The sequence below is a fragment of the Macaca mulatta genome, chromosome 7 (assembly GCF_049350105.2).
Source record: "Macaca mulatta isolate MMU2019108-1 chromosome 7, T2T-MMU8v2.0, whole genome shotgun sequence".
NCBI classification, from domain to species: Eukaryota; Metazoa; Chordata; class Mammalia; order Primates; family Cercopithecidae; genus Macaca; species Macaca mulatta.
This window is the reverse complement of record NC_133412.1, coordinates 26,432,635-26,457,177: the sequence shown is the minus strand read 5'-3', so window position 1 is coordinate 26,457,177 and position 24,543 is coordinate 26,432,635. Positions and strand designations below refer to the sequence as shown.

General features: G+C 35.7%; 1 protein-coding gene across 2 annotated transcripts in view; it reads left to right on the top strand.

Annotated features, from left to right (window-relative positions):
• Positions 1-4,763, top strand: part of COPS2 (COP9 signalosome subunit 2) — a 31,610-nt gene extending 26,847 nt beyond the window's left edge. Inside the window, exons 11-13 of one of the 2 annotated variants that reach the window (NM_001193601.2) lie at positions 457-539; positions 1,254-1,312; positions 1,931-4,763. In NM_001193601.2, the coding sequence (NP_001180530.1) occupies positions 457-539; positions 1,254-1,312; positions 1,931-2,075 (287 nt within the window). In that variant the 3' untranslated portion in view covers positions 2,076-4,763. The remainder of the gene's footprint in view (positions 1-456; positions 540-1,253; positions 1,313-1,930) is intronic. The other variant, XM_015142200.3, reaches the window with a different exon arrangement.
• The last annotated feature ends 19,780 nt before the right edge of the window (positions 4,764-24,543 follow it).

Genomic DNA, 24,543 nt, shown 5'->3' with positions numbered 1-24,543 from the left:
TATAGAAAAATGTAGAATCTTTGTACATGAATTTCAACCTGGTTTTAAAAAATTTTAAGACAAAACTGGAGGAAATTGTAAACGCATTATATGAAATATAGTACTCTAGGTTTTGAGAGAGTCTGAAACAAGGATCTTGGCTGGCTGATATAAATCAGAGCTTCTTAAAGTATGTTAACTGTTGAGGACAAAGTAGTGTAATATTGAGAAGGCAAGATGATATTTTAGTAGACTGTCAACATCAACAAAATCAAGGAGGTGGGAACAAGAAGTTATGGAATAGGCAGCAATTGATCATACTGTGCATCCATTGACCCAGGTATTTTAAAATCTAAACACTTTATATCCTTGCCAAGCAGGAAAATGTATTTTGAGAAGATAATTAGGGTACATAATGATTCATAAAGATATCATACAAACTTAAATAAAATGTTACTTTAATTTTTTGTCTTTCAGAGCTTTTGCGAAACATCAGAACACAAGTGCTTATAAAATTAATTAAGCCTTACACAAGAATACATATTCCTTTTATTTCTAAGGTACTTACATTCATGGATTTTAATGGTGTTTATAATTTATAGTTATAAATGCAGTATACCAGTCTTCCATTTATGAGTCCCTCTAACTTGGTAACATTTTATTATAATTAAATTTTTTAAATTAAACATAAGGGCTTTACTTTTAATTTTTTATTTATTTATTTTTTAAGAGACAGGGTCTTGCTGTATAGCCCAGGCTGGAGTACAATGTCTGTTCACAGACACAGTGTGGCACACTGTAGTCTTGAACTCCTGACCTCAGGCAATCCTCCTACCTCAGCCTCCTGAGTAGCTGGGACTGGGCTTTACTTTTAATGTGAATTTTTCTGTTTTCTTGGCGTAAATTGAGTTAACAGAAAAGAGCCTTAACATTGTAACAAAGAAATTAGGGATCACTAAATTTCTTTTTAAAGATTCTTTCACCCTCAGAGAAAATTTGTAGGGGAGAGTAGTCACTAAAATGTATAATTGATGAAGGATTAACTTCAACCACAATAAAATTGTTGTAGGAATATACTTCAGAAGTTAAAAATTTAAGTCTTCATCAGACCTGTGTTCTTGGAGATATTTTGAAGTGGTAATGTAATATGTTTAAAAATCTTCTCTTCACTAATTTTCCTTTAAGTGATAGAAATGAATTAAAATTAGAATGATTATGTAAAATTATGAAGTCTTTAAAGTGTTAATTAGTATATAACAAGTCTTTTGTCTTAGGAGTTAAACATAGATGTAGCTGATGTGGAGAGCTTGCTGGTGCAGTGCATATTGGATAAGTAAGTACTTTACTATTTCTTATCACAAAATGTTTGGTACCATAAGTTTTGAATAATAGTGACAAAGGTAGCAATTGGATTATTGATTATTCATAAAAAGCACCCTTGTATTATGGTTTTCTATTAGAAGAGATATATATGTATGTGTGATGGTTTTTGATGAATGGACATATTAAACACATCTCAGAAAAAGTTCTAAATCATTTTTTCAGAAGAATTTCTTATTATATACAGCCAAAGAATTATTTAATGAATAGTATTTGTATATGTTTTTAAGTATAGGGTATGTGGTACATAACATTTTTGAAATTACATCTTTCTTAAAAACAGTACAGTGCTTAAAGCTTCACAGGTGATATTTGCCTTTGATTAATTGGATAAATCTATGCCTCATGGTTCTTTCAGTGAAACTGATGAAAAATATCTGAAATCTGGTTTCTATCTGGAGTTTGAATAACACAGTGAAGTTAAAACTAACACTGAACTCATTTAATGTAGGCAGCTGCTTTTTTTTTTTTTTTTTTTGCATTTGTTGATACTATATTTTATGAAACATTAGTCCAGAAACTGTGCTTGATGAAAGTCTTTTGTAGACACATCTTATTTATTTATTTCTAGCACTATTCATGGCCGAATTGATCAAGTCAACCAACTCCTTGAACTGGATCATCAGAAGAGGGGTGGTGCACGATATACTGCACTAGATAAATGGACCAACCAACTAAATTCTCTCAACCAGGCTGTAGTCAGTAAACTGGCTTAACAGAGAACAAGCTTTTACAGACGTCCTTAAGGCAACAGTGCAGAGATGTAATCCTTAAAAGAACTGGGAATGGCAAAACTACTGTCGGTTGATGTGTCCTGAAAATTATTGGAGTTATGGCAGAAGTGCTTTTTTGATCAACTGGTTTGTGTTTTGCTGCTGCATTTATCCCAAGAAAAACAGCTTTAATCTCCAGAAGAAAACCAAAATACCATGGGATTTATGCTGTATTGACATCTTGCCCTAAACATACAACATCATAGTAATTTGTCATGGGCAACATGACCAGAGAGAAGATTTTTGTCATGATTTTAAATACACTGACACGCTACTGTTGGTTAAATTTAAACATGTTTTACCTGCAGAAATTCTCTCACAAATAACCTGCAATAACTTGAAATGCATACCCTTTTGAACACTTCCTTTTCTCATGTATAAATTAAAATGTTTGCTGCATTTTGCAAAATGTCAATTCTCTAAAAATGTGTCCGTATATTTCTGTACCTGCAGTGTAGTAAAGGTTTAGACGAAACCCCATAATTATAGTGGCATACTGTCACTTAGGTTTCAAGCAGCAAAATAAACAGTGCAGCTCAGAAATTGTAGTTTGGTTCTTGATGTGTTTTTATTACATTTGGAGTTGTTGTTTTGTTTTTTAGTACCTTCGAAATTTCAAATTATTTTATCTTCAGTTAATGATTTTAAAAAGCCTGGGGGCAAATAAGCTGGTTATTTGCTTTCAAGTTTTTAAAAGTAGTCTTTATTGATACAGTAAGGAGAACTACTTTCTAACAAAACACTTGCATAGTTATGACAGTGATGCTTTAAAGGAATAAAATTCTTTTTTTTTTAAAGAGTGATATTCCTTTTCAAAAGAATACTAACTCTCAGAATGTTCACTTTAAACAAATATGCCAGAACATAGACAGCTAAATGAATGTTACTCTGAATAGTGATCATGCTGGAAGGTTATTTCCTAATGCCAGCAATCTACCATTGCCCAAAACCTGCTGGGTTTACTCTTTTAGAATTGCATTCAAAGTTAATTTGTCACAGACACTATTAACTTTATGATTATACGTTGTTTTAAAAAATACAGTATTAGGAAGCTTGATTATTTTTAGTTACCATTATTTGGCACCAAGTGAAAGTTTCCAAAACTTCCACCTAACTTTGAGGTAATGCAGAAAGTATACAACTGTCTTTGAAAGCAATCCCAAAAGAGTTTTAAAGGTTTTTTGAGCAGTGCAGTATACTTAGGAGAATGAACTGTGGCCTTCCAAGGTAACAAACTACCTTAAAGGAACTCAGCTCATTTGAATGTATTGAGTTTTGGATGTATTTGTTTCATTTTTTAAAAAGTTCACATTATTTTATAGTGTCGAAAGGAAGAACTAAGATTAACATAATTTCTTTGGTTTTTTTATTGCTTGTTATTATGTAAAAACTGGGTGGCAGTTCAGAAGGAAGATTGTTGTAACAGAAGAGTGACAACCAAGAATTTTTTGATCATTAAATCAGATTTTATAAACAGTGGAAGGAGCATGGACTTAAAACAAGGCATGCTTATTCGGTTTTGTCAAAATTTTACGAAAATATGTGATATATATTTATACTAAAACTATATAATCCTTAGATTTAGAAAAGCAATCAGTTAATGTCTTTAGCAGACTAAAGCAGTATTAAACACAGGTACAAGTTGGAAATTGTAGAAAACGGAAAGAAAACAAAAGACAAAATGTCTATGGTAGGGAATAAAAGAGTTTAAGATATTATAAAATTATGTGTATTTTCTTCTCTTTTACATAAATCATTTGTGAAAAGTGTGCTAAACTTTTTTTATAAGAGTGATATTAATTAGGATTTATTTTTCAATATAATTTGGAGACCCTTTGTTATCCAAATAAAAATGATGAGTTTCTGTGCCTGTATTCAAATATGTATGCATGTGATAACCCTTGAAAACTAAAGCCCTTCTTAACTTTGAGTTGATGGAATTAGAATTCGAAGGATTTGAATGAAATGATTTAACCTTTATCCTCCAATTCTTGCAGTGCCCAGTTCTCCTATGCTACCTTTGCTTTGTACAATAGTGCATCTTCCACTTTCTAGAGAGAAAGCATGCACTTGTTATTCTGTGGAAAACTGGGCTAAATATATAACAGTATCCAAAGTTATACCGTAATAATTTATTGTAATTGTGTATTACGTAGCTTTGTTTACCCAGATATAGGTGCGTTCTTTTTTTTGTTAGTCATCTGTGACTTCTGTTCTGGAATACAGGTTTTTAAATATATCTTAACAGTCTGACTAACTTAAAATAATTTATTCTTCCCTTAAAACATTTTTCTGTGTTTTTGTGCATCAAATATTGTAGAGTTGAAATCTTAGAGATTGCTTATCAAAATACAAATTTAGGGGAAGTTAAAAATCGATTGGCAAATTTGTAGCATTTATTCACTGATTAAATCTTTTCCACTTTTGTGAAAACCGTACCAGTGGTTTACATCATATTGTAATGTGTTCATCTCATTTTTCTTTTTATCCCTCAACCTAGCTAAAAGTTACTGCAAAGAAGTCTTTGGCTGCCACAAGTAGATGCTGTCTACTGCAAGAGCTGGATTTCCATTACTCATTCTTGCTCTTACATTAAAGTTGTTGATTAAATACTTTTTCTCCACATCTTAATGTAACATAACTGATTTCTTTTTAAAGATGAGTATATATGTACTAAGTAATGCTCTCATTACGTGAGTCCCTTCTAACTACAGGCTGATACATCTTTCAAGAAAACTGAGAACCTAATATTTAAGTGAGGCCTGTTTTAAATGGCCTATACTGTGGGTGGTACTGTTTGTTACCTTATGTAAGACTTAGGTTTGTCTTAGACTGAAAAACTCTTATTCTTAATATTTAAAATATCCATGATGGTAGAAATTTTGTGAGAAATTTTCTTTTTTAATCAGTTTATAATTCTTCAGTAAACACAGGTATGTATACTTTTGTGGTGTCAGTGTCAGTCTACATCTATGGGTGAAGCAGTTAGTCCATAAGACAAAAAATTATTTGCCTAGTGGATTCCCTTTACCTCTTTTTAAGAAGCTCAGAGATCTGTAATCATTAATTTACTAAGGATTTTTTGAAATATTATCTTAGTCACTTTTAAACCTGAAAATTTCTCTTTTAATTTACATTGTTGAAGTGAGGCTTGAGCATACAAAACAAGTAAAACTGGGAGTTTCATTCTTCGTATGGGATTTATGACTAAATATTTCTACCATTTTGAGGAAGATAAACATTTTGAACTGAAATATATAACAAAAAATAAAAAGGAATTTGACATTTAACTATTTTGTTTCAAAGTGTTTAAGAACACTATCCAGAACAAGAGGTGGAGTATCAGGTTTCAGAATGTGACACAAAAGGCATTTGGTCTTCATTTATGTGACCAAAATTAAAATTTTCCTCCTTTTTTCTTTTTCTGGAGGGTTTCTTTTTGTTTTCATTGTTTTAGGTCCCCCCACCCCGCCCCCCGCCAAATCAGCATCCTATTTATATTTGTTTGATACGGTTTTTTTGTTTTTGTTTTTGCTTTCTTTGGAAACAGTTTCGCTCTTGTCACCCAGGCTGGAGTGCAATGGTGCAATCTCAGCTCACTGCCACCTCCACCTTCTGGATTCAAGCGATTCTCCTGCCTCAGCCTCCCGAGCAGCTGGGATTACAGGCACCTGCTAATTTTTGTATTATTAGTAGAGATGGGATTTCACCATGTTGGCCAGGCTGGTCTCGGACTCCTGACCCAGGTGATCCACCACCTTGGCCTCCCATAGTGCTGGGATTACAGGCATGAGTCACCGTGCTTGGCCTGGTACATTTTTAAGTAGGAGTTTGGCAGAAATTTCATAACGAAGACAAATCGGAGGTTCTCTTTAACTCGAGATTATTAAATTTATAGTAACTTCTTGGGCCATTAAAACTTGAGTTTAAATGCCATTTGGAGGATTTGTGTTATATTAAGCACCACAAATTTAAACTGTCAGTAGTGATTCTACATGTTTCTCAAAACACTAAAATTTAGCGTCACTTACTTGCTTTTGAATTTTAAGGAGATTTATCTTAGGTAATGTCTCAGAAGCAACCAGTGTGTGGTTCTCTAAAATTTTACTTTTTTAGTGTCACGTATAATAATATCTAAAGTACCTGTAGTAGTTAAAAAATATTATGGCATCAAAGGTATATGCCAAGTCTAACTTAAAACCCTGTGACAGGAAAAAAGAAAAAATTATTTCTTAAATACTATTTGGGGGCAACTTTGTTCCATGTTGGCAAAATTATAAGCTTTGCTCAGAATTTCCACATGAATAGCTGGCCAAAACTTTTTTGTGTGCATATGTATACATATGTAATAAGTGAAACATACTGTAGGAGTACAGAATTCATCACCAGTTTATCACAGTAATTTTCCAGTTTTCCATTTTAATATCACTTATTTCTGACACAGGCAAATGTCATATGCCATGAAAAGAATTACCATTGTACCAGTAACTTGCGTGTTATGACTAGGTTTCATGTGGAAGACTGTCCAAATTTACATAATCTAGAGTAATTTTTTAATTCTGAAGTAAGGACATTTTAAAATTAATTGCTAAAGGTTGTTTTATTGGACATCCATTTTATGGGAGTTTAGAGAGTAGAAAAAAGTAATCTCTAGCGTCATCCCATGAAGTTGTCAAAAGTTCTGGCATGCTTATTAGCAACATATTAATGCCAAGTATTGAGTATCTAATTTCTGTTAAAAATGTTTGCCTATCCCCTACTGTTCACTACAGTAATAAATTTTTGTGTATCTATTTTAAATAACACTGAAGAAAATTATATTTCAAGAAATGGAGCAGTGACATGGAAAATAGAAAATTGGTTTTGCAATGTGTTACATAATTGGTTGCATTACGAATTTTCTCCCTTTTGTTTATCATAAGCTAATGTAAAAGGTAACAAATTCCTTGAGCTAACACTGGTTGGGAAGGAAGTAGTAGGTGATTAGGAATGTAACAGGATGTCTGCCTAAAATGGTCAGTTCCACCAGTTAATACTTGAGAACTGATTATGTGTGCAGGATGTGTCATAAGATGCTATAAGGCTTAAATACTCAAGGGTTTTTTTACTTATCTGGAAGTGCACATTCCCTTATTGGTAATAAAAAGTACTTCATCTACTTAAGTATTTACTGTGTTACATTAGTTACAATGCCCAAGATCAGCACAGTAACTTTAAACTACAATATATATGCTTGATCAAGTACTTCAAAAATGTATACTTCTCTAAAATAGCTGTTAAATGTTTTAAGAATATTTCTCTAAAGTACTGAAAATCTTGTTCGTTTGGTTTAAAAGGGTTTTAGTATTTTCCATGTTTAAGATTACCTTTTTATTAGGCTCTGAAACATTCATGAAGGAGCTGGTCTCTCCTGAGCTGTTTAATTATCTGACCTGGAACAATTCATGTTGCAAACAAATGTCTCTTAGGAATTACTCCTTCAGTATAAAATTAAATACTTTAAAGCAGGAAATTAAGCCAAGGAAAGACATGGGTAAGAAATGTTCTCTCCCAAGCTTTGTAAGCCTTGTTATGGTGCTTTAAAATGAACTATTTAAGGACTGCAACATCTAAGAAACCACTTGTGAATTTATTATGTATCCAAAAATAGTGTTCTCAGATGTAACGTTCACCTGGTGGAATGGACCACCCTAATCTCAAAGTACAGTGATAACACAATCAAACAGCTTTTGAAAGTCAAAAGAACTTTCAGACTAATAGCCGTATAACCCTATCTAAAACTAATGCCACTGCAAATTGTCATTGCAAATCCTTTGGCCTTCCAAGTTGTGGGAGTAGTAGAGGAGTGAAACAGATTAGCTACTTCTGTTTCAGCTGCATTTCATACAGCAGTGGTAGGTGGTATTATGTTGATAGTATTCACCCAGCAAGAAACTACATAAGCAATATACATCTGACATTTGAGTTATTATTTTGTGATACTTAATAGTTTTATATTTCAACTCTCAATTTTTAGAGTAATGAATGGAATTTTTTTCTTTCTTTCCAGAAACCTATTTTAAGCTTCGGATTATGAACCCCTGTAGGTTAGTGGTCTTCACCTGAAGAAGAGTTACCTAACTCAAAAAATAAGTTTTGTGGCCAAAGTGGCTCTCTTCTGTAATCCCAGCACTGTGGGAGACCAAGGCGGGCAGATCGCTTGAGCCCAGGAGTTTGAAACCAGCAACATGGCAAAACCCTCTCTCTACAAAAAAAAAAAAAAATAGAAAAATTAGCCAGCATGATGGTGTGGGTCGCAGTGCCAGCTTATCCAGAGCTATTTTGTGGGAGGATCACCTGAGCCCACAGAGGTTGAGACTGCAGTGAGCCATGATCATGCCACTACTGTCCAGCCTGGGCGACAGTGAGACCTTGTCTCAAAACATTTGGGGACTAAATATAGATAATAAACTAATGTACTTTTTTGGGTAAGGTAAGGTTGGTTCGTAAAACTTAGTCACTGTCATTATTACCGTCTTTACCACCAACAGGTAGATAAGAAAGGAATTCACACATGCTAGAATACTAAAAGGGTTATATCCTTTCTCTAACCGCTCAATCTGTTGAGACAGGTGTTTATTGTGCCTACCATGTGCTAGGCACAATAAAGTTGAAGAGTACCATATGGAATAAATTATGCTTGTGCTCAAAGAGCTTAGCTGTATGGGAAGAGGCAGATACACAGTTAATTTTAGAGAAAAATTCTATCAATAGTTTATTTCACACTTGAATGAGGAAAGAAGCTGGACGTGCAGATCTAGAGGAAGAGCAGTTCAGGCAGAGGTTAAGTACATCTTCATAGGGATGGGTATCTCAGATTCAAATGAGGTAGGGTATGATGTTAAGACTTTAGAAGTGGGCGGGGACCAGATTATGTGTAGTCCTAGAGATTTTACTCAACACACTGGGAAGACTGGAAATTTTTTAAAAGACGATACTTGCTATTATGTGGAAAAATTACTGTATGGGGCAAGAGTGTGGGCCAGAAGAAAATAGGAGCCCATTGCGGAAGTCTGGATGAAAGATGATGGCGATTTTTGGACTAGGACGGGAGAAGTGGGTAAGATCAGGATAAGGCCAACAAGGATTTGCTTAGGGGTTGAAATTGGGAGTTATGAAGGAGAGAAGCATCCAGGATGGCTCTCGGATTTCTTACTGAGTAACTGGTAGACAGTGGTATCATTAAATGAAATGAGAAGACTAGGAAAGTTTTTTTTGGTAAAAGAAACAGTGTACTAGGAGCTTGGAAATAAATGAGAGTGGTATCAGAGAAACGAGTATTTCAAACAGGAAGTATTAATCAACTGAATGCTGCTGAGAGGTTAAATAAGGGCAGAGAAGGGCCCTAGGATTTAGCAAGATGCAAGTCTTTGGTAATGTTAATAAGCATTTTCAGTGGAATGATGGAGATATTCCAGCTCTTCTATTGAACTATCAGTAATTTCATTTAAATAATTATCCTTATTTTCTCATAAATTAAAGATTTTGGGGTTTTGTTGTTGTGGTTTTTTTGTTTTTTTTTTTTTGTTTTTTTTTTTTTTTGAGACAGAGTTTTGCTATTGTTGCCTAGGCTGGAGTGCAGTGGAATGATCTTGGCTCACTGCAACCTCTGCCTCCCGGGTTCAAACGATTCTCCTGCCTCAGCCTCCCGAGTAGCTGAAACTACAGATGTGCACCACCACGCCCAGCTGATTTTTGTGTTTTTAGTAGAGACAGAGTTTCTCCATGTTGGCTAGGATGGTCTCGATCTCCTGACCTCGTAATCTGCCTGCCTCTGCCTCCCAAAGTGCTGGGATTATAGACGTGAGCCACTGCACCTGGCCTAAAGGTTTTTTTAAAAGTCCTTTATTTGGTCGTTGTGGAGGTAGTAAGAATACTAAACATGAGATTTTTAAGGGTACAATAGAGTATTGTTAACTACAGGCACATTATGCAGCAGACCTCTAGAACTTTTTCATCTTGCGTAACTGACTTTATACTAATTGATTAGCAACTCCCCATTTCCCCAACCCCCAGCCCCTGGCAACCATTTTATTCTTTGCTTCAGTGAGTTTGACTATTTTAGATGTCTCACATAAATGATCATGCAGTATTTGTCCTTACCTGAAAGTTTTCTTTTTTCCATCTTCTGAATGTTAAGTAGAATAACTTAGGAAATTTTGAAATAAAGCCAACTATAACTCCAGACAATAACAAACAGCTTTCTATAAAATGTCTTTTCCTATAAAATATTTTAAAACCAGTGTGTTTACTAACACTGTGTGTGTGTGTATTTATATATATTTTATTATTATTTTTCAGATGGAGTCTCGCTCTTGTTGCCTAGGCTGGAATACAGTGGCGCGATCTGGGCTCACTGCAGCCTCCACCTCCTGGGTTCAAGCGATTCTCCTGCCTCAGCCTCCGAAGTGGCTGGGATTACAGGTGCGTGCCACCACGCCCAGCTAATTCTTTAATTTTTAGTAAAGACGGAGTTTCACCATGTTGGCCAGGCTTGTCTTGAACTCCTAGCCTCAGGTGGTCTGCCTGCCTCAGCCTCCCAGAGTGAGCCACTGTGCCTGGCCTAACACTGTATATTTATAAGCGTTTAACTTTAAAGTTTTTCTTTGATGCCTATTAACTATAAAATGGTTGAAATCCATGGCTTTACCTAACATTTGTATATCCCCACAGAAGCTGTCAATTTTTCCTCGTTGATGAAGAATGAGTTTTTTATATGTAAACAAAGCCCTTTTGGTTTATCAACTTTCATGATATCTCAGAATATCATTATAGCTAGATGTTAATATAAAAATCATGAATTATAGAAAAGTTTGGGTTTGTCTAGAAGAAATGAACCAGTTCAAATATAAACAATATTGAAAGATTGTATTTTGAGTAATCTCAAATTCACAGTAGAATAACAATACATCTGAAATTACCATGTTTTATTAGGTTGGTGCAAAAGTAATTGCAGGTTTTGCCATTGAAGGTAATGGAAAAAACTGCAGTTACTTTTGCGCCAGCCTAATATCTGAAAGTACATACCTGGCTTTACATATTTGAATGCTCATGAAGCAAGAATAACTGAATTTACAGGCAATCATATCTGAGAAGTATTTTTCCTCAATAGAAAATCAGGAAACAGTTGAGTGAGATTGTACTTCTGTGGAAAAAATAATGAATTCTAGGAATTAGGTTGCTATCTTTTTTTTTTGAAAGAGAGTCTCAGTCTGTCACTCGGGTTGGAGTGCAGTGATGCAATCTCGGCTTACTGCAACCTCCGCCTCCTGGATTCAAGCAATTCTCCTGTCTCAGCCTCCCAAGTAGCTAGTATTATAGGCATCCGCCATCACGCCTGGCTACTTTTTGAATTTTTAGTAGACAGGGTTTCACCATGTGGTCAGGCTGGTCTCAAACTCCTGACCTCAGGTGATCCACCTGCCTCGGCCTCCCAAAGTGCTGGGATTACAGTCGTGAGCCACCGTGCCCAAGGTTGTTATCTTAATAGATGCCACTTTCAGCTTCCTGGGAAAGAGGAGTGTGGTAGAGTAGAAAGACCTGGGAAATAGGCGACCTGCATTATATAGTTGACTAAGAATTGAGATCTTGCAACTTAATCTCTCTGGGGTTCATATTTTTACTTGAGTGATTCTTTTTAATCTCAGGTATATGAAACAGAAAATCATAATCCTTGCCACCTGGCATACTAGCATGTCTTTTCAGTTTACTTTCCATGTATTTAGTTACATGTATATTTTGAAAAAATAATATGCATATGCCTATTTTTAACTTTTTTTTTTTTTTTTTTTTTTGAGACAGAGTCTTGCTGTGTCACGCAGGCTGGAGTGCAATGGCACAATCTTGGCTCACTGCAACCTCCACCTCCCGGGTTCAAGTGATTCTTCTGCCTCAGCTTCCTAAGTAGCTGGGATTACAGGCATTGGCTACCATGCCTGACTAATTTTTGCATTTTTAGTAGAGACGGGATTTCGCCATGTTGGCCAGGCTGATCTCAAACTCCTGACCTCAGGTGATCCACCTGCCTTGGCCTCCCAAAGTGCTGGGATTACAGGTGTGAACCACCACCCCTGGCCTTTAATTTTTATAAATAACAAATTTTATTGATAAATAATACTTGTACATATTTATGAGGCATATGTAATTTTTTTTACATGCATAGGTTGTGTAGTGATCAAGTCTGGCTATTTAGGGTATTTCACCTTGAGAATTTATCATTTCTATGTGCTGGGAATGTTTCCAGTCCTATCTTCTAGCTATTTTAAAATATACAATACGTAGTCACACTACTCCACTGTGGAGCATTAGAATTTATTCCTTCTGTGTATTTATACCCATTAACCAACCTTTCTTCAACCACCCCACATAAACACCCTTCTCAGCCTCTGGTATCTATCATTCTAATCTCTATCTCCATTACATCAATTTTTTTAGCCCTCACATGTGAGTAAGAACATGTGATATTTGTCTTTCTGTGCCTGGCTTATTTCACTTAACATAATGACCTCTGGTTCCATCCATGTTGTGGCAAATTGACAAGGATATCATTATTTTCTATGGCTGAATAGTATTCGTGTGTGTACACACCACATTTTCTTTCTTTATTCATTCGTCTGTTGATGGACACAGGTTCTTTTCATATATTTGCTGTTGTGAATCATTCTACAGTAAACACGGTGCAAGTATCCCTTTGATATACTGATTTTTTTCTTTTTGATAAATATTCAGTAGTGGGATTGCTGGATCATATGATAGTTCTCTTTTTAGTTCTTTGAGAAATCACCATACTGTTTTCCATAATGACTGTACTAACTCACATTCCTATCAACAGTATGTAAGAGTTCCTTTTTCTCTGTCCTTCCCAGCATCTGTTATTTTTGTCTTTTTGATAATAACCATTTTAACTGGTGTAAGATGATACGTCATGGTGGTTTTGATTTCCATTTGTTTGATGTTTAGTGATGTTGTACATTATTTCATGTACCTGTTGGCCATTTGAATGTCTTTTGAGAAATGTGTATTCATAAATCCTTTGACTACTTTTTAATGGGGTTTTTTTTTTTTTTTTTTTTTTTTTTAAACTCAACTGTTTAGTTGAGTTCCTTATATATTCTGGATATTAGTCACTTGTTGGATGAGTAGTTTGCATATATTTTCTCCCATTCAACAAGTTGTCTTTTCACTCTGTTGATTGTTTCCTTGTCGTGCAGAAGCTTCCCAGTTTAATATAATCCCATTTGTGTATTTTTGTTTTTGTTGCCTGTGCTTTCAAAGCCTTAACCATAAAATCTTTGCCTATGCCAATGTCCTGAAGCATTTCCCCATGTTTTCTTCTAGTACTTTTATAATTGTATGTGGTATGTTTTAAGTCTTTAATCCATGTTGAGTAGATATTTGTGTATGGTGAGAGATAGAGGTCCAGTGTCATTCTTCTGCGTATGGATATCCAGTTTTCCCAGCACCACTTATTTAACAGGGTATTCTTTCCCCAACATGTGGATTTATTTCTGAGTTCCCTACTTTGTTTCATTGGTCTTTGTGTCTATTTTTTACCAATGCTGTGCTGCTTTGGTTGCTATAGCCTTGTAATATTTTTGAGGTCAGGTAGTATAATGCCTCTAGCTGTGGTGGTTTTTGTTTTTGCTGAGGATTGCTTTGGCTATTTGAGCTCTTTTTGGTTTCAAGTGAATGTTAGGATTGTTTTTTTTCTATTTCTGTGAAAATGACAGTGGCATTTTGATAAGGACTGCATTGAATCTGTAGATGCTTTGTGTAGTATGGTCTTTTTAACAATATTCTTTAATCCATAAGAATGGATGTCTTTCAATAAGTTCTTTCCATTTCTTTCATCGGTGTTTTGTAGTTTTCCTTGAAAAGGTCTTTCGCCTACTTGGTTAAATTTATCCCTATGTATTTTATTTGATTTTTGTACCTGTTGTAAATAGGATTGCTTGGTTGATTTCTTTTTCAAATAGTTTGTTATTGGTGTATAGAAACACTAGTGATTTTTAAAGTTCATTTTGTATCTTGCAACTTTACTAAATTCATTTATTAGTTCTAAGAGTTTTCTGGTGGAGTCTTTTCTATGTATAATATCATGCTGTCTGCAAACAAGGACAAGTTGACTTCCTCTTTTTGAGTTTGGATATCTTTTATTTTTTTCTCTTGCCTAACTGCTATGGTGAAACTTCTAGTACTATGTTAAATGACAGTGGTGAAAGTAGGCATGCTTATCGTGTTCCAGTTTTTAAATAAAAAGCTTTCCATTTTTCCCCATTCACTATGATGTTAGCTGTGGGTTTGTCATATATGGTCTTTATTATGTTGAGATACTTTCCTTCTGTACCCAATTTGTTAAGAACTTTTATCATAAAGAGATGTGAAATATTATCAAATGCTTTTTCTGTGTCTTTTGAGGTGATTGTATGATTTTGTCCTTCATTCTGTTGATGTGATGTTTCACTCTTGTGGATTTGCATATGTTATACCATCCTTTCATCCCTGGGATAAACCCCACTTGATAATCGTGTATTATCTTTTGAATGTGCTGCTGGGTTTGGTTTGCTAATATTTTCTTGAGGATTTTTGGTGTTTATCAGGGATATTGGCCTGTAGTTTTCTTGTTTTGTTGTATCCTCTTCTGGTTGTAATATCAGGATGATGCTGGCCTCATAGAATGAGTTAAAAAGAATACCTTCCTCAGCCAGACGTGGTGGCTCCCGCCTATAATCCCAACACTCTGGGAGGCCGAGGTAGGTGGATCACCTGAGGTTAGGAGTTTGAGACCTACCTGGCCAACATGGTGAAACCTCATCTCTGTTAAAAATTCAAATTAGCTGGGTGTGGCAGCATGCTCCAGTAATCCTAGCCACATGGGAGGCTGAGGCAGGAGGAATGCTTGAAACCAGGAGGCAGAGGCTGCAGTGAGCTGAGATCACACCACTTCACTCCAGCCTCAGTGACAGAGTGAGACTGCAGCTAAAAATACATGTGTGTGTGTGTGTGTGTATATATATATATTTTGTATCTTGTATATCATATATATATATATGATGATGATGCCTTTGCACTCCAGCTGGGGCAACAGAGTGAGATTTGTTCTCAAAAAAGAAAAAGAATACCCTCCTCAATTTTTTGAAATAATTTGAAAAAAAAAATGGTGTTAGTTCTTTTTTTGTAAATTTGGTAGAATTCAGCAATGAAGCCATTCAGTCATGGGCTTTTTTTTGTTGTTGGGAGACTTTTTATTACTGATTTATTACTCATTATCAGTCTATTCAGGTTTTCTGTTTTTTCCTGATTCAATCTTGGTAGATTGTGTATGTACAGGAATTTATCCATTTCCTCTGTGTTTCCCAGTTTGTTCATGATAATCTGTGACAATCTTTTGTGTTTTTGTGGGTATCAGTTGTAATGTCTTCATTTTCTTTTCTAAGTTTATTTGAGTCTTCTGTCTTCCTTTTTTTTTTTTTTTCTTGGTTAGACTAGCTAGTAGTGTATTGATTTTGTTTATCTTTTAAAAAAGTAAAATTTTTGTTTTATTGATTCTTTGTATTTGTATTTTTTATGCTCTATTTTGTTTAGTTCTCTAATCTTTATTTCTCTCCTATTAACTTTTGGGTTTGCTTGTTCTTTTATAATTCTTTGAGGTACATCATTGGATTGTTTATTGAAATCTTTCTTCTTTGATGTATGCATTTATTGCTACAAAATTTCCTCTTAGCAGTGCTTTTGCTATATCCCATAGGTTTTGGTATGTTGCGTTCGATTTTCATTTGTTTCAGGAGCTTTTTAAAATTTTCTCCTTAGTTTCTTGACCCAGTGGTCATTGAGAGCATGTTGTTTAATTTTTATGTATTTGTGGAATTTTTTAAGTTCCTTTTGTTATTGATATCTGGTTTTATTTCATTGTGGTCTGAGAAAATACTTGATATGATTTCTGTTTTTCAAAAATTGTTAAGACTTGCTTTGTGTCCTAGCATATGGTCTATCCTGAAGAATGTTCCATGTGCTGATGAGAAGAATGTGTATTCTGGAGCTGTTGGATGAAAGGTTCTGTATATGTCTGTTATGTCCATTTGGTCTATAGTGCACTTTAAATCCATGTTTCTTTGTTAATTTTCTGTCTATATGAACTGGTTAATGCTGAGAGTGATGTGTTGATGTCCTCAACTATTATTGTATTGGAGTCTATCTCATCTCTCCTTTTAGATCTAATAATATTTGCCTTATATATGTGAGTGCTTAGGTGTTGGGTATATATATGTTTAAAATTTCCCTATCCTATTGCCGAATTGATCCCTTTGTTATTACATAATGACCTTCTTTGTCTCTTTTTACTATTTTTGACTTAAAGTCTTTTTTATCTGATATAAATAAAGCTACTCCTGCTTGCTTTTTTAACCCATTTGCATGGGTGGATATTTTTCCATCCTTTGACTTTTAGACTATATGTGCTTTTATAGATAGATTAGTTTTTTGTAGGCAGCATATAATTAGGTCATGGTTTTTTTAAAAAAAAAAAATCCATTCAGCCATCTATATCTTTTAAGTGCAACATTTAATCTGTTCAAATTCAATGTTATTAATATGTAAGAACTTATTCTTGTCATTTTATTCATTGATTTCTGGTCATTTTATATATCCTTGTACCTTTCTTCTTATTTCTTGTTTGTCATTGTGGTTTGATGGTTTTCTTTATTGGTAACTTTTGAGTCCTTGCTGTTCCTTATTTGTGTGTTTACTCTACCAGTTGATTTTATACATTTATGTGTTTCATGATGGTAGATAATATCCTTTCACTTCTAAATGTAGGACCCTTCAGAGCACATCTTGTAGGACCAGTCTAGTGGTGATGGATTCCCTCAGCTTTTGCTTGTCTGGGTAAGACTTTATTTTTCCTTCATTTATGAAGGATAACTTTGCTGGGTATAGTATCCTTGGCTGATGGTTTTTTTTCTTCCAGCACTTATATATCATCCAATTTTCTCCCGGCCTGTAAGGTTTCTGCTGAGAATCTACTGTTAGTCGATGGAAGTTCCCTTATAAGTGACCAGATGCTTTCTCTTGCTGCTTTTAGAATTATCTCATTGTTTTTCACTTTGACAGTTTGACTATAATGTATGGAGGTTTTTTTGAATTGTATCTGCTTGGGGATCTCTAAGTTCTCTGAATCTGTATGTGTAAATCTCTTGCTAGATGGGAAGTTTTTAGCTATTATCTTGTGAAATAGGTTTTGTATCCCTTTGGTTGACTCTTCACCTTCTGGGACACTGAAATTTTGAATATTTGGTTGCTTTATGGAGTCCCATGTGTCATGTATGCTTTGTTCGTTCTTTTTTATTCCTTAAAAAAAAATTGGGCTATTTCAAAAGACTCGTCTTCAAGTTCTGAAATTCTTCTGCTTGTTCTAGTCTATTGTGGAAGCTTTATATTGTATTTTTTATTTCATTCAATGAATTCTTCAATAATTTTTGTTGAGTTCTCTTTTATGATACCTATCTCTTAGCTAAATTTCTCATTCATATCCTAAATTGTTTTTCTTATTCTTTATATTGTTTATCTGTGTTCCCCTGTATCTCACTGATACTTTTAATATCATTTTGAATTGTTTTTCTGGGATTTCATAAATTTCTTTTTCATTGGAATCTGTTGTTGGGGAATTACTGTGTTCCTTTGCAGGTGTCATATCTCTTTGCTTTTTTGTGTTTCTGTGTCCTTACATTGATATCTGTGCATCTGGTGTAATAGTCACTTCTTCCTCTTAGAGGACTTTTTCCTGATGATGTATCTATGTTTGTTGGGTAGGACACTTTGGCTTTGATTATGAGTGTGTGCAGCAGTGTAGTTTGTGTATGATTTATTTGGCTATAAATAGCATCTGTGGTGTATGTAGGTGATTTTCTCAGTGGCTTAGGGTGTTGTTGTTAGTGGAGGCCTTGGTGAAATTTTACTGGGAACAGAGACACCAGGTAGACTGCTCCTCTGGCCCCAGTGGTGGCCATGGAAGGCTGGACATTCCTGTCCGTGGGCCCCAGGACAGCATACACTGGCACTTGTGTTAGTTGCTTCAGGTAGGCCACTTCTTGGGCCTTCCAGTACCTTGCTTGGGTGCCAGCAGTGGCATTGGTGGCCTGGTGTGTGGGCAGGTTGTTGAGCTCCTGGGCAGTGGGTGGTATGTGAACAAGGCAGTGGTAGTGACAGAACAACTCCCTAGCTCCCAAGTGGTTCACACTGGTGTTGGAGGTGGCTGCAACAGGTACTCAGGCCCTCAGGTGATGCATTCAGGTGGGTGCCAGCTGTGGTGGTGGCAGGTTGGGTGGTCCCATCTTTAGGACCCTGGGAGGAGTGCTCAGGTGCCAATGATGATGGATGAGGCAGGGTGATCCCAGGCCCCAGATGGCATTCTCACGCACTGACCAGAGGGTGGAGCTGGGCTGGGCAGGCCTGTCCTCAGGTCCTTCAGTGGTACATGTGGGCACTGGCTATTGTTGGCAGAGGCAGAGTGATCCCCAGGCCCCCAGTGGAATGCTCAGGTGAGGGTCACAGCAACTGTGGGGATGGCAGGGTTGCTTTCAGTGGTCGCAGCAGAAGGCAGGTGGCTGAATAGCACATGATTTGGCCTCAGGGTATGGCTGTGGATAGGATAGCCTGTCCTCATGGCACTCATAAATATGCCACAGCCCTGCTTCTGGGGACAACAGGATTATTGCCAATGGCTCCCACTTCAGCCCTGGCAGCAGTAGCCAGCAGTGGCAGTGGCTGTAGGCAGGGCATGTCAATGGGACTCCAGGAATGTGGAGATGCAGAGACTGTTGGGCCCCATGGCAGGATGCAGTCTAGTGGAGACTGGGCTGTCAGTATCCAGCCATGGGATGCATGGGACCTAGCATGAGTTTCCTCTTTGGAGCAAGGGTGTTGTATGGTATGGTCTCCAGGCAGTTCCCTATGTTAGTCTCAGGGCCTGTGAAGGTAAGGGACTCTCCTTTGTCTAGGATTGTGGGAGTCCTCCATAGGAATGTGGACCACGAGCAGTCTCTCACTTACCCTTTCTCCACATTGAGCAGCCTCTTTAGGCTACCAGCCAATCCTAGCTCTGCCTTGATTCCCTCTCCTTCTTTGCCTTAGGTGTTTCCTGTCACTTCTATGTTGAATTCTAGTTTTCTTTCTTAGACGATCCATTCAAAGTATGATTATCTGCTTGCTATTTTTGGTTCTTTGTGGAGGAGACAAGTATCAAATGCCTCTACTCAGTCCTCTTGAACCTGTCCCTCTGACACTCTACCTTTTTAAACTATGCTTTTATCCATGTTATTTTTAAATCTAGTTTATTATTTCTGACTGTTGTTTTGTCACTTATATCTCATATACATGCCACAATTTACCTATTTATCCTGTGATAGACATCTGTGGAGGTTCCTTCCAAATCCTTACTACATAAATAATTCTGTGATGAATACTTTATCCATATCTCCTTATGTACCTGTGGAAAACTAATTCTGGTGTGTATATCTGGAAATACTGGGTCTTAGGGCATAGTACTTAATTTCACCAAGTACTGCCAGATAACCCATCAAAATGGCTGTACTGTTTATGTTCCCACCAGTTGTGCATGAGTCCAGTTTTCTTTTATCCTTGACAGCCCTTGATAATATCTAACTTAACTTAGGTATAATTGTTATTTTTAATGCACGTTTTTATTACTCTTGAGCTTGTACATCTCTTCATACATTTATTAGCCGTTTAGTTGTCCCTTTCTATGGACTATCTACTCTTCACAATCTGTTATTGTTTTTTTTTTACTGATCTATGTCAGGTCATTTGTACATTCTAGATATTAAACTCTTGTCTGTCTTATTTTAGATTTGCAGCTATTCTCCAAAGCATTGTCTCTTATGTCCTTATTGAACATAAAACTTTCATTCTAATGATAAGTCTATTCTTTTTCCTCCTCATCACCGATACTTTTTAAGAACTCATTTAAGAAATCTTTTCCAGCACAGAAGTGTTCTTTTATAGTTTCCCTTTTATATTTAGATCTTTATTTGGAGTTTATTATGGTGTATGATTTGAGGTAAGCATCAAACTTTTCATTTCTTTGTAATGAAGCACATTTTCTCAATTTCATCTACTAAATTATTATTCCCCACTGATTTGTGATGCTACCTTTTTTAACTACCATTTCTACAAAGGCAAGGGGTATATTTCCGGGTTCTCTAGTCTAGTTCTATTTGTTTCCTCACCGGTGCCACGTTGTGTTTTTATTACTGAGCTGAGTGATGTCTTCATGATAGGAGAATCTCTCCACCCAATTTTCTGCTCATTTTGAAAATTATTTTAGTATTCATGTATCTTTATTTTTCTGTATCAATTTTGCCATCAGTTTGTCAAGTTTCTTTAAGGTACTGTGGAGTTTTAATGGGAATTACATTAAATTCAGAGATAGATTTGTTTCCTTTTATGTGACTTGAGAATTTTTAGGTTTTTTCACTATAAAGATTTTGAGCATTCTTTCTTATATTAATTTCAAAATTTTTCTAGCTTATGGTCTGTTATTTTCTAAAATATTTTCTAGTTGGTTATTATTGAAATAGAAGAATGATATTGATATTTACATACTGATTTTTATGTTTACCAACCTTGCTGAATCTTATTTATCAATAGTTGGTCTTTGATTCACGTGTGTGTGTGTGTGTGTGTGTGTTTGAGACAGAGTGTCGCTCTGTCGCCCAGGCTGGAGTGCAGTGGTGTGATCTTGGCTCACTGCAACCTCCACCTCCCGGGTTCAAGTTATTCTCCTGCTTCAGCCTCCCAAGTAGCTTGGATTACAGGCACATGCCACCACACCCAGCTAATTTTTTGTATTTTTAGCAGAGACGGGGTTTTACCGTGTTAGCCAGGATGGTCTCGATCTCCTAACCTCGTGATCCTCCCACCTCAGCCTCCCAATCACCTGTGTTTTTAATGTGGATAATCATATCAAAAATACACACACATATTTATTTATTTATAAGCATCTCAAGTTTCTCCAGTAGGCGTGAAGTTCGTTACCAGTTTTGAGGAGTTAGCATTCATTAAATTATGAAAATTCTCATGTTTTTGTCTTCTAAAAGCTCTTTAAAAATCAAAAATAGGTTTATGAAAATAGGTTTTATGAGCTATATTAAATATTTCTCAACCTAGTAAGATGAACATGTGTGTTCACATAGTGAGTTATGTGATGTTAAATCATCCCAACATTCTGGGAGAAACTCAGACTGATGATTATATCTTCCTTTTCAATACAATTTTGCATTTAATAGCCAATATTTTATTTAGAGGTTTGCCACCTATGGTTTTAAGTAAAATTGGGCTATAATTTTCTCTTCTTGGGCCATCTTTAATTGGTTTAGTTATCAAGGTTATTTTACATCATGAAATGAATAGGCAGCTTTCACTCTATTTCTGTTCATTACAACAATATAAACAATATGATACATTATTATATTTACGTATAATATGTAGCATGTTATACACATACGTATAATATGTTCTTGAAAGAACTCACTTGTAATGCTGTTTGGACTGAGACATTTTAAAGATAGTAAGATTTTTAAATTAATCTTGCAATTTCTTTAATGATTATTCATCCTTTCAAAAGCTTGTGCTATTTTGGCATTTTATTTGTTTTCAGAAATATACCTGATTTACATCAGCCTTCAAATTTATTAGGATATAGTTTGTGATATTCTTTTTATTTTTAATATCCATTATATTTATGATTATTCCCCTTTTTTGTTCTGTATTTGTTTATTATGTCTATCTAATTAGTCTTTCTAAATTTCCAGTTTGGGGCTCATCTTTATTATGTTTTTTGTTCTCTTATTGATTTTTGCCTTGATCTGTATGACTACCTTTATTCTCATTTCTTTAGATATATATTCTATGGCTCCTTTTCTAGTTTCTTGAATCATTTAAAAATTAAATTATAGTAAATTTGCTCAAAACTATATGAAAATTCTCTTTGGTATTTTCCTTATATAGATCTGCTGATAATAAATTCCTCTGGTATTTATTGGTCTGAAAATGTCTTTATTTCCTCTTCATTTTTGAAGGATATTTTCACTGGGTATATAAATCTAAGTATGCTGTTATTTCCTTCCAGTGCATCAAAGATATTTTACTGTCTTGTGGTTTTTATTGTTTCTTTTGATAGGTCAGCCGTCAATCTAATTGTTTTGCCTTTGAAAATTAGCTGTCTTTCTAACTTTAGCTGCTTTGAAAATGTTCTCTTTGTCTTTGGTTTTCCCCAATTTTACTGTGATGTACCTAGATGTAGACTTTTAAAAATGCATCCTCTTGGCATCCTTTGGGTCTCTTGAATCTAAAGATTGATATTTCTCACCAGTTATAGCAAAATATCAGATATTGTGTCCTTGGGTATTGCTTCTGCCATATTTTCTCTCTTCTTTTTTTCTGAAACCCCAAATAAGCATATATTAGACTTTTCATTGTATCCTGTGTCTCTAACCTTAATTTTGATTTTCTTCTTCTTCTTCTTCTTTTTTTTTTTTTTTGCCTTTATATGCTTTATTTTGGATTTTCATTTGCCTTTTTTTTCCAGGTTTTATATTGTCACTTAGCTGTGTGTAATCCACTAGTAAGCCCATTGTAGTGAGTTGAATAATGTCACCCAAAATTCATGTATACTAAGTCCTCACAATGTGACCTCATTTGGAAGCAGGGTCTTTGCAGATGTAATTAAAGATCTTAAGAGGAAAGCATCCTGGATTTAGGATGGGCTCTAAATTCAATGATTGATTTCTTTATAAGAGAAAGGAGAGGAAAATTTGGACACAGACACACAGAGAAGAGGTCAAAATGAAGACAGAAGCAGAGATTGGAGTTTTGCTGCCATAAGCCAAGAAACCAAGAGCCAAGAAACACCAGAAGGTAGGAGAAAGGCAAGGAAGAATTTCCATTGTAAAGCCTTCAAAGAAAATGTAACCCTGCCAGCACCTTGGTTTCAGACTTCTGGCTCCAGAACTGTGAGAGAATAAATTTCTGTTGTTTTAAGCTACCAGGTTTGTGGTAGTTTGTTCTAGCAGTCCTAGGAAACAAATATCCCTATCCATAAAGTTATTTTCCAACATTTATAGGAAATTCCTGTGAGCCAGTTTGTCAATCAGTCATACATACCTTTGTTTTGTGTGTGTTTCTGTTTAAAAACAACTTATTTAATGTGTATTATTGATTCATTAAGGTTGACCTCATGGCCAACAGCACTGTAACTCATGCCTGAACATAGCTTACCTAACACACATATTTTCTCCCTAAGATACAGCCTTCCTACACTTAGGAACACTAGACAGCACTTTAGTACTGTGTTTTCAGGGCCATTACACAGCTAAGTCACCAACACAAAGCCCAGAAATGCAAAAACTGTGGCACTAAATAGATCACAAGAAGAACAGTTGCGTATATTCTGAGAGCTGAAACTAGAAGACAAAGCATCAGTCCCAGCTCGGAATGTGCACTTTGGGTTACTCAAATTTTTCATTAGTCTGTGCAAATGTATGTTCATGAATGACTGTGAAAGCACCAGAAATACTGATTTTCTGGTTACGAATACATTTTAATGAGTAGGTGAATTTGCAAATATGAAATCTGAAAACAATGAGAGTCAAGTGTACAACTAATCCAGGTATGCATTAAACTTCCAGCTGGGAACTGAAAGTCAGATTTTATATAATGTCAAACATGAAGCTATGGTACTATATGGAGTTTGAATACCATTAATTGCAGAAAATGATCTAACATTTTCAAAAATTGACGTTCCATGGTTTCTCACAGCTAGCCGCCTAAAGCCCCCACTTTAATGTGTCTTCTACATTGTACTAGCTGTTTTTTTGTTTTGTTTTGTTGTTTTTTGTTTTTTGTTTTGAGATGGAATTTCACTCTTGTTGCCTAGGCTGGAGTGCAATGGCATGATCTCAGCTCACCGCAACCTCCGCCTCCTGGATTCAAGTGATTCTGCTCGCTAAGCCTCCCAAATAGCTGGGATTACAGGCACGTACCACCTTGCCCGGCTAATTTTGTATTTTTTTTTTTTTTTAGTAGAGATGGGGTTTCTCCACGTTGGTCAGGCTGGTCTAGAACTCCCAACCTCAGGTAATCTGCCCGCCTCAGCTTCCCATGGTCCTGGAATTACAGGCGTGAGCCCCCGTGCCCGGCCTACATTGTGCTATCTTAACCCAAGTAAAAGGACACCTCCCTTCTTTCCTTACTTGTTTCTCACCTTTCCCTGGTAGGCTGTACCCTAGCCCTACACACTTTTCTTTAACAGAGTCCCGGCTCTCTCTCCTTGTCTCCAGTGACACAGGTTTGGGGTCTG